The following is a 14,845-nucleotide window of genomic DNA, read 5'->3' as shown; positions in this document are numbered from 1 at the left end:
TTCTCTTTGGGAGGGACCAGGATGGATAGGATCAGGAATGAGTCTATCAGAGGAACGGCACATGTTCGATGTTTTGGAGAGAAGGTCAGAGAAGCCAGACTGAGATGGTTTGGTCATGTACAGAGGAGGGATAGTGAATATATTGGTAGACAGATGATGGAATTCTAACTGCCAGCCAGGAGGTCTCGAGGAAGATCAAAGAGAAGATTTATGGACATAGTGAGATATGTGTAGGTAGTTGGTTTGAGAGAGGAGGATACAGAGAATAGGGTTGGATGGAGAAAGTTGATTCGCTGTGGTGACCCCTGAAGGGAAAAGCCAAAAGAAAAGGAACAAGACGAAGGGTAATCAAAATGTAATTGATGAAATTAACAAATGTAAATTCTTATAAAAATTCTTGCATGGTGTTCTGTTCTTTGTATCGTTGCTGATTTCTATGAGTTGTTTTGTTCTTAATTTCATTCTGTTTTTCATTGTTGTTTTATTATTGGTGCTCATTTTGGTTTAATTAAATTTGTCTTCGTATTTATTTATTTATATATATTTTGGTTAATGATGGTCCAAATTAGGATGGACACAGCTTTATCAATGTAATATTTTGGCGAGGGCCTGCTCCAGCCCCCCCCCGACTCCAGTCTTTCTTCCCATTCAGCCTGAAATATCACCATATATTTCGCATGCTGCTTAGGACTCTTTTCCATTAGACCTCTGAGCAACACCCAAAAGTTTTCTACCTTCCAAGAACATTCTCATTAGTGAGGTGCCGACTTCCTTCCTGTCCGCTGAAGGGTGGGGGCAGTTGGCTGGGGGGGGGGGTCAGATACAGCCCAAGGGATACCGTGGGGTCATTTTAGGACACAAACCGCCAACATGGCGGCCACTCTGTGTTCAAGGCCACTTCCCAGCCGCCAACAACAATGGCGCTTTTCAGATATCAACCCTCGGAGCGGCGCGGCTGCCAAATTAGGCTGGGCCGACCCCCAGGCTCCAGGCACGGGAACAAAGGTGATCGAACCGGGGCCTGGGTCAGCGGATACACTCTAATTGTGAAGTTCACACTTGGCAGAGGTTGCCATCGGGGGGCAGGGGAGGGGATCCAGCAAGGGATGGCGGTTTTCAGAATGGCGCGCAGTTTGATTCCTCTGGGAGTGAACTGGAGCTGCCGCCATTGTCTCGCAGACCCGACAGGTTTCATCACAAAAAATAAAAAAATGTGCAACAAGGGGGACCTTTTGAGGTTGATCAGGAATCTCACACAGATCCATAACAAATTCACATGAATGTGGAACATTTTCGGTTACAATTTGTAACTGAAAATGCACTGATGTAATTTATGTATTTGTGTATTTGATATTGTTCATTTTATAAACATTATCAGAAGAATGTCATGTCTGCAGGTACGCAAACACACACAAACATATACACACACACACACACATCTATGCTGCTTCAACTCTAAAAATAAACAATTAGAAGTTCTTAAAAGGCAGATGGTTAGCTAGGATGGTTCTTTTGGCGGGACAAAAAGCCACATGGCTGCCGCCCTCGGAGGCCGTCAGCAGAATCCTCACCTCTGCTAAGAGACACCGCAATCGACGGAGGACAAAAGCTCCTTTGTCTCCTCTGAGGGAAGACGCCCCCCCCACACCAGCTTCCCTCCCTCTGTGGCTATACTTCAGTACAAGTACTTTACTGCAGTACCCATACTGGGCGACAAACTGAATCTTCATGAAGAATGACTAAAATATATGTTCTTTCCATTTGAGTTTAATTTAATTAAAAAAAAATCCAAAATGCGGCGTTTTCATTGGTTGCATGACCTCATTTCCACGTGTTCTACAGATAAGAGCAATTCACTGCAGTCATAAATATTTATTAATTTCATCTTCAAAATCAAGCCCCGAAGGAAGGAAAAAAAAGATGCAGGAGAACGTCTCGGAGACCACAAGTTATTTTTTTTTATTGTCACAGTCGGAACAAATCTATACAAAAGGCATTCAGTGATTGTCACGTTGAATCCTGAGAGAAAAAATATTTCATCTTTTTTTGCAAGATTTGAATCAAACTAAGTTCTGGAAACAGTAGAAAAAAGATGCCTATCTGCATAAATAGCATATAAATAATTACAAACTATCTCTCAAATTTACAAAAATACACACAGTTTAAAGTTGGCAGGTAGGATTTCTTGTTAGTGTTAGCAATGTGGAGCTAAACACCAGACACTCCCCCCCCCCAACTGGATAGCAAATGTCTGATATACTGCATTTGGAAAACAGTGACAAATATAGAGAATAATATATATTTGTATATATATACACATTTGTTTGTTTCTCAAAGTCATGTGAGCAATTTGAGGTAACGGCGGTCCAAAGGCAACTTTGGCAGGATTAGAAACTGTTGGATTATAATTTGGCCGCTGCAGAAGGTTAAAAACAACAACAACAGCAAAAAAATAAGGCAAAATACAGTATAAAATAGAAATAAAGTAAAAGAAAGTAACAAGTATATATTTATATGTATATTTATATTTTTATATATATATATATACTTAGATATTCAGTCTCTGGTCGTCTAACTTTACAAATATATCAAATCAATGAGTTCGGTGTCCTTTACAGAGATAAAAAAGTACAATATTTCAAAATAAGTGCTTTATTTTTCTGCTCACTTCGGAAGTGAGGGTTTTCAAGGTGTGAGAGGAGGAGAACAAGTATTAATGCAATATCTCCAAGAAATGTTGATTCGTCTTTAAGATATACTTATTTTTGTTGTTATTTTGTTTGCGATTTATTGTTTTTCCTCACATTGTTGCCAGTGATACGAATTTATAAGAAAAGGTGAAAACAAACATTAATGATAGTGTTTCCTGGAGAAATCGCAATTAGTCAAATATTTGAGATAAGAAAATCCAAATATCCATCCAACATCCATCTTTCCCAAAAACTTACTGCATTAGCATGTTTGACCATTGGTATTTCTCAACCAATAAATGAATGAATTAATTAACAAATCACTAAATGAATCAATCCAATTGGGATGAATTAACAACAAAGAAGTTTTAGAGCAAGAAAACTTTGACTTGATAACGTGGTAAAATTCAATTTTCAGAAATGTAAGAATAAATAATAAAGTTATTGTGTTTAATCCAAAAAAAAGTGTGAAAACAATTATTAAAAAAAACATTTTAGAAATATTTTAATATGTTATCATTATGTTCATATACCATAAGTAAAAAAGGTTTCTTGATGAAGATTCAAAATAGAGATATCCAATCTAAAATGTGTTTCCCCCCCCAAAAAAAAATACTGTTAAAATATTGTTGAAAATTGCAGCCAAAACCATGAAAAATGACCATAAATTAGATAGAAAACACTTTTAAATTGTGAGCTTAATAGTTTAAAATCAGCTGAGTCTCTCTTTTGTATGAAAATATAAAATATAGTTGTAATAAGTTTTGTCAAAGTTTGTGAGGAAAAAAACATGAAAAAAATTTACAAATAACTCAAATAAATATAAGAAAATAATGACAAAAATAACTAACAAAGCTAAAAAAATCAAAATAAAATAAACTTAAAATGTAACAAAGAAAAAATAAGGAAATTACTCGCGAACAAAATAATTATTTAAAAAGGCAAAAGGGGGAAATTGTGGTGTATAACTGATGAATTACCTTTTGCGAGCCTGCAAGTAAAACTCAAACCATCATTACTATTTTGTTACTTCATGATTTGCTTTTTGTATATATACTATTGGTTTTTGCTTGTTTTATTGGTTTTTGAAGCCTCCCCCCTCCTTCCAGCCTCAGACCTTGAATTCCCCCCTTTTTCCTGTGCAGGTGGGAGGAGCAACCTCTATAGCTCCGCCCCCTCCCGAGGATAGATCAGGCTATTGACGCTGAAGCTGTTGTAGAAGTGTGTGTTGAACTGTCCACTCTGCCCGCTGCCACCCAGCGGGTTGTAATACACCCCCCGGTTGAAGGGGGGGGTCTCACCGTGCTCCCCAGCCCCCCCGTCCTGCCCGCCGTGAAACGGACCCAGGGCCGAAATGTTCCTGCTCGACAGCTCGTTCAGCAGCCCCAGGGAGCCCTGCCGGCCAGGGGCCCCGGGGCCCAGCGCCGACATGCTGCTGTAAAAGTTGTTGAAGCAGGGGGTGGCAGGGGCGCTGGAGGCCAGGCCCCCGCCCCCCGCCACTGCTGGTGATGACGACTTCTCGTTTAGAGCCTCCATCTCCGGGGACGATGGCGTAAGCAGCTGGGGACACTCTGAGGACTTGAGGGGCCCCGCCATCGCTGGGCGGCCATCCTCAGCCTTGGCCGCTGCTCCGCCCGGGTCCGACCTCCTCTTCCTCTTTCGGCGGAAGTTCCCGTTGTCGAACATCTTCTCGCAGTTTGGGTCCAGTGTCCAGTAGTTCCCCTTTCCTACCGGCAAATACAAGACGGTCGGCCTGTTAGACGTTACTGTGGAAACCAGAGTAAAATCATCTTTTCTTTTTACATATTTCAAATATCTGCCCGCTTTTTATTATCATGATTGTTAATTTAGAGGTACCACAATTATAAAAACACTTATAAAAGTCAGACTACATTGTTGTTGCATAAATATCAACATATCTATTTAGAAATAGATATATATGGTCTCAACTTATGGAGCACTTTCCCACCTTGGGGTTTCACGGTGTTTTGACAGTATTATCATTTCATGTGCCGACAGGGGCAGAGTAGCCATGCAAAGTGCTAACCAGGCCACCCTGAGCAAGTCTTGCCCAAGGACACTTTGACATGCAGAAAGGAGGAGCTGGAAGCAACGGCTGCCCAAATGGCTTTGAAATAATTTGTAGTACTTATAAAGGAGAAAAATTTGTATGGAGGAAAAATTATTACATACGTTAAAAAAATTGATTAAAAAAAATGCTTCGACATGTATTAACATATACATGAAAAAGGAAAGAAGAATATATCAATATATATGAATTATGGTGAAATCATGGGGACTCCCTGCAGTCAAATATCTCTCCATAAAAATTACAAAATACTTGCAAAAAAATCACAAAAAAGTTCAAGAAATAAATAAAGAAAAAATAAAGAAAAAACAAGAACGGTTTCAAGAAATTGCCTGAACATGTAATCAGTTGATTCAAAAAAAAATGAATGCATAAAAATTCTGACTAATTTACAGGAAATGTATTACAATGTTTTTATAATATTTTGATGTTCAAAATTATATTTTGGATCATTGATCCTATGTCTGATTTAATTTCAGAAATCTGAATGAAACCACTCTGGATCCTCTTGACTCTAGATTCATCCACACTGAGAAGCAGTCCTCTGGATATGGCGCAGTTTGTTCGCCGTTCCTGGAGCCAAAGTGAAACTCCAATTTCTTGTCGTTGCTACGTCTGGACTGGATAATGTAGTGTTGGGAGCAGCGGGGAGTCGCTGGTCTGTGTTCTGAGCTGGAGCCTCATTCTGACTGACTACCCACTTTTATATTATAAATAAAAAAAGAAAATACACATGAACTGTGTATTTATTTCATACCTAATCCTAATATTGTGCACAATATTGATATATATGTAAATTATGACGCTGCGTCACCAACTCTTCATCATCATCCTCATTATCATCATTATCATTATTATTATTATTATCATTATTATTTTCATTATTGCTCATATAATATTAACTTATTTGTCTCTGTCTACCCCTCAGTTCACATACAATATTCAAGAATCTCAACATCTACTCAAAAAGGTTTTACACAAATATACAGAATATATTAATCTGTTTTTGTACATATAAAGCCACTTTCGTGGTGAAAAAGTTCCTGTCAAGTGAAAGAAAGACAAATGAATACAAATATAAGGAAATGTTATTCTGTTATTGAAAATATAGTCTTCTTCCCTGAGCTTTATACATTAATTTCAGCTTTTCAAGCTATCAAGAACGAAAAATGTCTCTGTGTTTTTGAGCATTTTAGCAATGTAGAATTTTTTTTTAAGAAAATATGTTTATATTTATTATTAATAATTCAACCTTTTGAGGTGATTCAACTGATTTAATTTAGGTTTATACGTATCCGGTATTTGTACAATTATTGAAATGATGAATAGTAAACATTGCATCAACAGCATGTTTGGTGAATCTGATTACTTTTTTTTAATTGACCTTGCTGTTGTTCTTGTTACAGTGTTTTTGACTTAATTTTTTTTATGTGTAACAAAACAGTGATAGTAGTTCCAAAAAAACCCCAGTGCGTCTCGTTTATGTAAGCTATGCAGGTATAAACACATACACACATACGCGTATGCGCACACACACACACACATTTTTTAAATGTCATTACACTCTGAGGCAAAGATATATGGGATCTCCCTCCGTATTTTCAGTTTAAAAGTGTGAACATAAACGAATGTGCGGTAAAATAAAAAACAGATGTGATTATATCAGGAATTTGAACCGAACCCTAACCCAAGTGACTCCTGAGACTTTCTGCAATGACTTAAATCCAAAATGTAATTTAAATAAGAAACATTTAAAAGTATAGGTATTGGATTTCTATGATGTTTAATCTTTTTCCTATTGGCTGTCAAGTCCAAAATAGGTTGTCTAAAATAGTGATAAGTGAATAATAACTCAAAATCAGGGTGAAGAACTGCTCTTTTGTTTTGAATAAAAAGTGCAACAAGAAGGGTGAAAGGTGATAAAGATGAACATAGTGATTATTGACTTGATTAGATGTGTATTATTTTCTCTGTTGATGTTTTTTTTCTGAACGCAAATACGACTTATAATCAGATTGAAACAATTGCTTTGACTCGCTTTAGCAACATAGGAGCAAAATCGAAATCAAACAAACATATCATCACAATTACACGTGTAGTTACTTGAATTCCCATATACATGTGAACACAGAAGACGACTTTTTTTCCCACAATTTTAAAACAGACGCACACACACACACACACACACACACACACACACACACACACACACACACACACACACATAATAAACTTGCACTTGATCGTAGCTCATCCCCACTTGTGTCTGGGCACACCGCCCCCCCCCCGCCCCGTGGTGCGTTCACGTACCGGGGTCGTCCTCGTCCCGGGGCACCTTCTTGAAGCAATCGTTGAGCGACAAGTTGTGCCGGATGGAGTTCTGCCAGCCGGCCTTGCTCTTCTTGTAGAACGGGAAGTTGTCCGCCACGTACTGGTAGATCTGGCTGAGGGTCAGTTTCTTGTCGTGCGCGTTCTGGATCGCCATGGCGATGAGCGCCGAGTACGAATACGGCGGCCGCACCAGCTTCAGCAGCTCCTCCTGACTGGCGATGGAGAGCCAGCCCAGATCCGGGCCCCCGAAGCCCGGGGAACCACTCAGGAGCTGCCGCTGCGAGCCGTACGAGGGCGGGACGAAGGGCGCGGCGGGGGCGCCGTGCAGGTACGGCGGTGCCCCCGCCGCGTTCACGCCCGGCCCGTTCAACCACAGGTAAGGGTTCGCCGACGAGCCGTAGTCGCCCAGGCCGTAGCCGGAGCCCCGCTGGGGGCCTTGCTGGTGGTAGACGCTACCGAAGCCGTCGCAGTAGACGGCGGCCATTTCCGGTCCGGCCTCCGGGGCGCCCTTGGCGGGGAGGGAGGGGTGGAGGTGCTGCTGCTGCTGCTGCTGCTGCTGGAGGTGGTGGTGATGGAGCTCGGGGTCGATGGAGTTCATCCCTCCCCGCGGGGCGAAAAAAGAACCCTCGAGGGAAGGGGGAAGAAAGGTAGGAAGGAAGGAAGGAAGAGAGGAAGGAGGGAAAAGGGGGGGGAAGAAGGAGTCGGCAGGAGAACGTCTTTGACGGCGCGGAGCAACAAGTGTCCCGGCACACGATGGAGTTTAGGAGATTTAAAAAGAATTACGAGGGGCATCCAGAGGCAATCGCAGGCAGCCAATAGGAGCCCGGGGCTGGAAGTAGGGGGCGTGGCCTTCTCTCGGCGGACAGACGTCTCAGCCGTCAAAGCTGCGGGAGAGTCGACGTCCAACCGGGAGGAGGCCGGGATCCCGCCGAGCGCAGAAAGTCGCACAATGTTTTGTTGTTTTTATTTTGAAAGTCACTTCAGATTATTTGGGGGATAGAGTTAAAGAAAGGATCAAAAATATGAACTAAAAAAAGGAAAAACAAAAAGTAAAATAGCATGGAACTAGACAGGCAGGCAGGTAAGGTAGATAGATAGATAGATAGATAGATAGATAGATAGATAGATAGATAGATAGATAGATAGATAGATAGATAGATAGATAGATGGATGGATGGATGGATGGATGGATGGATGGATGGATGGATAGATAGATAGATAGATAGATAGATAGATAGATAGATAGATAGATAGATAACAATACAACTCCATGCTTTAATAACAGTAATCAATCAAGAATTTAAAAAAAGCATGTAATTTTCGAAATATCAATAAATCTTAAAATACATCTTAATTAAATTAACATAATTCAAATATACAAAAATATTCAAATATACAAAAATTGACAAGTTACCCAAAGCAATCACGAAATGAATTAAAAAAAAATACAGAATCACTTTTAGATTCAAAAATGATAATCAAAATTACAAAAAAGAATATCAAGAAATAAACATTAAAAAATGTACATGTGTAAAAATTACCACAAAAATTACCCCTGCATTAGTGAGAAGTGGATAAAAAAGGTTTTTGATCAAAAAATCACAAAGACTTTACCCACAAATGTATTTAATTTGCTCAGAGCTCATTGGAAAATAAAAAGAACCGCCTCTATTAGCTAACAATGATCAAAATTGAATGGAAATACATAAGTTTATATTCAATTTCGTAAGAAATTATTTGCCATGAAAGAACAAAAAATGATCCAAAGTCTTAAAGGAAAGACCCACCAATCTAGAGAGCTAATTTTCCCCTAAGAATATAGTTTGAAACTCACAAGATAACGCCAAATGCAGGGTCAATGAAACAAATAAGCTTGAGCAGGAAATTATGACATAATCCAGATAAAAAGCATTTATAAAATCCAAATGGGCTTGATATACCGCTGCAGCCAATCCCAATGATATTCTAAATTGTAGAATCCAGGCGCATGCAATCACTTGATTCTCAGCAATAGAACTAAGTTGCAGCTCAGTTGCTGGGTTCTGTGTTAGATCTGCTCTTATTCACCATTTATATAAATGATCTGGGTTGAAAAGTGTCTGATGCTAATTTGCATTAGACACAGTTATGACACAGTTATTTACTAATGTGGCAAGAGACCCCCAGCACATATTTATTAACCTGAAACTTGTCAAAAATGCTACCCAATGTGTCGAGTCTTGGGGGAAATGACATAGAGGTGGTTCACATGTAGGAATACTTGTGTCTGCAAAGATGACTTTTGTTTTCAGTCTGCATGTAGGGAATCTTGTGAAGAAGCTGAAGCTAAAATTTGGTGTCACCGGTTTGTCTTTTATTGCAGAGAAGCTGCTTTTTTGTTTGTGGATTACGGACATTTAATTTATATGAATGCCACTGCTCAGTGTTTTAGAATGGTTGACACTGTTTACCATGCTTCCCGGAGGTTCATTGGTAATTGTAAAGAGTCAACGCACCATTGCTAGTTGTACTCTTGGGTGGGATGGCCTGCTCGGGCCACCTAAAGAATCAGTCAGTGATATACTATCACATGTAAGGCAATACTAGGATTACTGCTGATCTATATTTATACCTTAATTGTAAAGAGAATTGCTGGTCCTTACTCTTGCTGTTCACAAGATTGTTTGTCACTTTCTGTTCCATCTATCCATACTGATATTGGTAAATGTTTTTTTTTTCCACTCTGCACCTTCTTCATGGAATATATGGCAGAAAGACTGGAAACGACCTGAGTTTATGTAATTGAAAGTTATAAATCTGAACTGAAGGGTCTTGAGGCCAACTCCACAACATACACTTGTTTCTCCTAACTTACTTTTAACTGTGTAATTTTGTACATGTGTTTTGTATTTTGTTCCTCCCTATCTCGGACAGGACTCCCTTGAAAAAGAGATTCTTAATCTAAATGGGATTTTTTTCCTGGTTAAATCCAGATGTTCACTGAGGGCAAGAGTCAGATTTAACCTGGACAGCTGAGCTGTCTATCGTAAGGGCTTGAATATCAAAATAAAGAGAAAAAGCCCAATTTTGCAACAATTGTCATATCCTGCCTTAATCGTTTAATTTAGATATTTTCTTTGGGGAAAGTTTGCCTCTGTTATGAAGTTTTGGCTATTATAATTATTATTGTAATGATGCTGATGATGATGATGATAATAATAATTTCATCATCCTCATTATTATTACCATCATCATCATTATTGATTTGCGTAGTACCCGGTAATAGGAGTCGCAGTATTAGTATTAGTAGTAGTATTCCTCTTTGAAAAAACATATCATTTTCATATTTCTGACTATAAAATATATTTTTTCATCAAATATTTCATGATTACCTGCCCATTATTGTTCCTGATTTGTGAAATCTCTACATCTTTTACTCTAATTTAAAGGTTGTTTTTTGTAACATTTTTGCCGATACCTACAGTGAAAATGTGTAGAAAATGGTCAAATATTCAATGTTATTTCTGTCATAAAAAAAAAGTCATGAAGTCATAGTGAGGTGTGAATTGAAGGAAACCCCATCAAAGATGGCTGCCGCGAGGCGTTCAGGGGTACCCGCCTCAATTCGGTTTTAATGGCAGAAAATTGCAGGTCATCGAAGTCATTAGTGTCTCTTCTGTATAATTAAGCCTGTATTCCACTTAAAAGCCTGTAAGGAAACATGTTAAAAGCTAGTAATTACTGGACACGTGTCAATATGGCGGCCCGTCAGACATGACCCTGGGGCCACCTACCCCATCCCACCACCTTTGAAGACAATCGGTAATTAGTGCGTCTGGAGGAAGTTCTGAAAATTTTTATCTAAATAAGGACATTTTTCTTTGATTGCGACCAGAGATCTGAGGCCTGAATTGATGTTCGGTTCAAGTGCCTGGAAATAATAACTGTTTTTGAAAAGGCAAAAAATAATTAAGTGGAAAATTGTGTAAAACACAACACTGGTAAACAATATAGTCTCTTGAATGTAATTTTTTTTTTTGCTGAATGGAAGGTAAAATGGTAATTGGTATTTTGATATTTAGAAGTGAGGGTTAAATGTGCTACATGCTGGAATTTAGTTGTTTAACATTTTTAGCAAATCAGAAATGACCCTGTATTTCGGTCACTTCTTTACAAAACCATTCTGATATTGATTAGATTTTTTATAAAATTCTCCAATTACTGCATGTGCTTCTCTCATCTTTTAATCATATTTCTAGATAATTTGATAATAATACGAATTTTGCTACAACAAATTTTACTACTTCTACTACCATAATTATAATGTAGTGAGTCACAAATGTTGGCGTTAATGTTGATGCTTGTTTCCTGTGTGATGTTGGGGTTGCTGGGAATGATGTGGGTGTGGTTTGGGGGTGCAATGTATTCTGGGGTATTTTACCTTGAACTGAGCGGGAACAGTTAGTTGTATTGCAAACTTGTGTCGCATGTCACAAGTTTGCAATACAGCTATAACAACAGCTATTGCTTATTAAACTGACATTTTCCTGTCAACCGGGTGTTTTCCTTGACTAAAACCTTGCAATAATGATAATAATAATAATAATAATAATAATAATAATAACAATAATAATAATAATAATAATAAATATATTAATAATAATAATAATAATAATAAATATATTATTATTAATATTAATATTAATGATAATAATAATAATTGCATCAATGCTATTTTTATATATTTTCTCACTTTCTTTGCGAATACTTCTTTGTGAAGGGTAGATTTTTAAATAGAAAAAAATACATATAATTTGCAAGATAGATCAAAAAAAATAAAAAGAAGTTATACAAATGGCAACTTTCATGCCTGATTTAATCATTCTAACGTTATATATAAACACGTTTTGTTTTTTTTTTTGGTATGAAACCCAAATTCCTTGAATCAATATTGAAGTTATGACTCTTATTCGTCCTGTGAGCAGTCATTGTTGGCTCCACCCTGTCATCTAGTGGCAATATATTCTTACTGTCAGAGCCGGCCTTTGTGTGATGCAGTGCACCGCATTTAACCCTAGATGGCAGCATCTCCACGCCGACTTGACCCACACTCTTGTGGCCACATCTGGGTTTTTTTTTTTGTTTTTTTTTTTTTATTTGCCTTTTTTCAAGAGTTTGGAAGCCCCCCTAAAATCGAGGAAGTTTTTAAATCAAAGAAATGCAGAAAGGTCAACAAGATTTAAAAAAAATGTGGAGAAAAAACAACAACAACAACAAACGATTTATTAGAAGTATGAGATACCTTACTAAAATAAGCAAGAATTGATGACGACCATTCTTCTACAATTGCTGTCTCCACTCCAATTCTTTTGATAGTTATTTCATTTTTCTTTGGCTTCTTCGACACCCCAACCTCACTTGTTCGGACACCCCCATCCCCTCCACGGGTTTTCCAGGCGGTCTCCCCGCCGCAGACTAATCGTCCGTCCGGCGGCAGGAGTCGCTCAGTCTGCCTGTAATTCCATAATACCGGGGTTTGGATGCGACGATAATCCCGGCGCTACTGCGCGACGCCAGGCGCGCCGGCCAGCCAATCAGAGGGCCGGATCTTGGAAATTTAGGAAAGGGGTTTCTGGCTCCTCCGGACGGCGTCAAAGGAAGAGGAAGAAGAAGAAAAAATAGGAATATTTGTGAAGGATTGTAGAGTGGAGACGACCAGTTGTGGTTGTTTTTTTTGATTTTTGTTTTCAATCAAAAAACACAGAAGTGTGTGTGTGTTTTCTTACTTTCATCCATGCTTTAATTAATTATCTACAGCACTTATTCTACACTTGGGGAGCTGGAAAGGAGCTGTCATTGGGACCACAGACATATAACCATTCACACATCTGGGCACTTAAGTTTTTGAAGCATGTTTTTGAACTGCGGGAGGAAACCGGAGAACCTGGAGTAAACTCAGCAGCGACTGGGAGAACATAGAAATAGAAAGGCCCCCTGTCAGTTGAAAAAGGGACTTTCTTGCTATGGGGCAAAAGCACTAACCGCTGCACCGCCCAAAAACCATCCATTCCTCCACCAATTATTTTGAATGTTTCATTATCCATTTTTTTCCCCTATAGTAACCACTTTTCATTTATAAGCATCTTTTTGGTAGTTTTAAGTTCTAAAAAATATATTCCTGATGACGTCTTAACACACATTTTTCTAATTTATCATAGCGAAATAGCCAATCCTTTGTTTTAATTTATTTTTTTAATTTATTTTTGGTGTTTGGAATTTCTTTCCATTTTGTTTGTCCTCATAACCCTAGCCTTGGTTGTAATATTTTCTCAGGAGTAATATTTGATAAAATTCATTGCTTATGTTTCTATTTATATATTTTTTTCGATTCTAAGTTATTACTTAGAATTATCACTTGTTTTCTTGCCCACTTTCTCTTAACTGATCCGCAGTTGGGAAATAAAGTTTATTGCTACTAATACTGTGTGAGAATCCAAAAGTGTGCTATCGTGGCTGGCCTGTAGAGGGCGTGCAAGACCACAAACGTGGCGGAGGAATTTTACTGTTTGGGTTTTAGAGGATTTAATGTAGTGTAAATATTAACTAATTAATGTTAAATAAATCCTGCTATGACCACATCATAATTAATCATTGTTTAACCAAAACATTTTTTTACTGCAATTCTTAAAGTGATTTCTTGTTGGAAAGGCAGTTTGTCCCGAATTTAAATTTCACTTTCAGCAACAGCTCAGCATTTTTTTTGAAAGTTTTGTATATTTTTTTCCACTATTTATAGTTTTGTTTTTTATGTGTTGGTAGTAATATATTCTCGATTTGTCATGGTAATTTATTACAATCCAAAGGAGACTTCTTGCATTAAAAAATCATGAACATATATTCATGATTTTTATGATTAACATATATATATACATATGGGTGTGTATGTGTGTGTTCATGTGTTGGCGTATTTCAGTTTTTATAAGGATTTTATTTTGCTACTATCCTTGTAATGTTCTACTAATGTGTGCTTATGTTGCAGCTGGTTTTCTTGTCTTTTTTTTGGACGGAACGTCTCCGACTGGCTGTTGATCAATCATCAATCATTTCCTCCTGATCGCTTCGAATCAGACCGGTTTGTTTTGGTTCCTCATCAAAGCCAGTCTTTTTCAAACTCTGCTGGAACTTGATTTTTCTTGAAGGAGATTTGTTTTCGAAACTGCCCGCGCTGCTGCTCAAACGTTTTCGAGGAAAGTTTTCAAGTTTGGTCAAACAAAATGAAAACATCAACAAGGGCCCAGATTTCTTTTTTCCTGCTGAGTATTTTTCTAATGAAGAAAAATATTTTATTTCCCAGAAATGGGTGAAATTGAACTTTGACACAGTGTAATAAATGTTTATTACTCCTATATTACTATAAAGTTTTATATCAGGGATATTTAGAAAATATGCTCTGACATGACGCCATCTTTTCATCGACAAAAAAAGTTAATTCTGGTTCCCGGAAATCGCTGAGCCCTATAAATGGATAAAAATGAAAAAAAGAAATGAGAAATTGAGTTGGAGTTATCTTGGAGGGGGTTTGTTGGGAATGTTCTACAGGGGAAAAGAATGTCAGATAGACCTATGAGTCTAAAATTGGAAATTGAAGGTGTGATGCTGATTGTTGTTAGTGGCTATATCCCACAGGTGGGATGTAAGTTAGAGGAGAAGGAGAAGTTCTGGGATGAGTTAGGTGAAGCGATGCAGAATATCCCCA

The 14,845-nt window shown here is 38.1% G+C and overlaps 1 protein-coding gene across 1 annotated transcript; it reads right to left on the bottom strand.

The window, feature by feature from the left end:
* Window positions 1-1,944: 1,944 nt before the first annotated feature.
* Window positions 1,945-7,822, bottom strand: foxi2 (forkhead box I2). Its single transcript, XM_086154203.1, has 2 exons — window positions 7,090-7,822; window positions 1,945-4,417 (listed from the first exon to the last, which is right to left on the bottom strand). Exons 1-2 carry the CDS (start codon window positions 7,706-7,708, stop codon window positions 3,852-3,854), a joined length of 1,185 nt encoding a protein of 394 aa, XP_086010329.1. The 5' UTR covers window positions 7,709-7,822; the 3' UTR covers window positions 1,945-3,851.
* Window positions 7,823-14,845: the final 7,023 nt, after the last annotated feature.

The sequence above is a fragment of the Fistularia commersonii genome, chromosome 1 (genome assembly GCF_037954325.1).
Source record: "Fistularia commersonii isolate RoL2024-O1a breed Wild chromosome 1, RoL_Fcom_v1.0, whole genome shotgun sequence".
Lineage (NCBI taxonomy): Eukaryota > Metazoa > Chordata > Actinopteri > Syngnathiformes > Fistulariidae > Fistularia > Fistularia commersonii.
Note: the sequence above shows the minus strand (reverse complement) of the source record. Positions and strands in the feature narration are given on the sequence as shown.

What these genes read in the sequence shown, in the direction of transcription:
- foxi2 (XM_086154203.1), bottom strand. Translation starts at nt 7,708, where the DNA reads ATGAACTCCATCGACCCCGAGCTCCATCACCACCACCTCCAGCAGCAG. An exon ending in CCGGGACGAGGACGACCCCG is followed by an intron (nt 4,418 to 7,089) that starts GTACGTGAACGC and finishes ATTTGCCGGTAG; the next exon opens with GAAAGGGGAACTACTGGACA.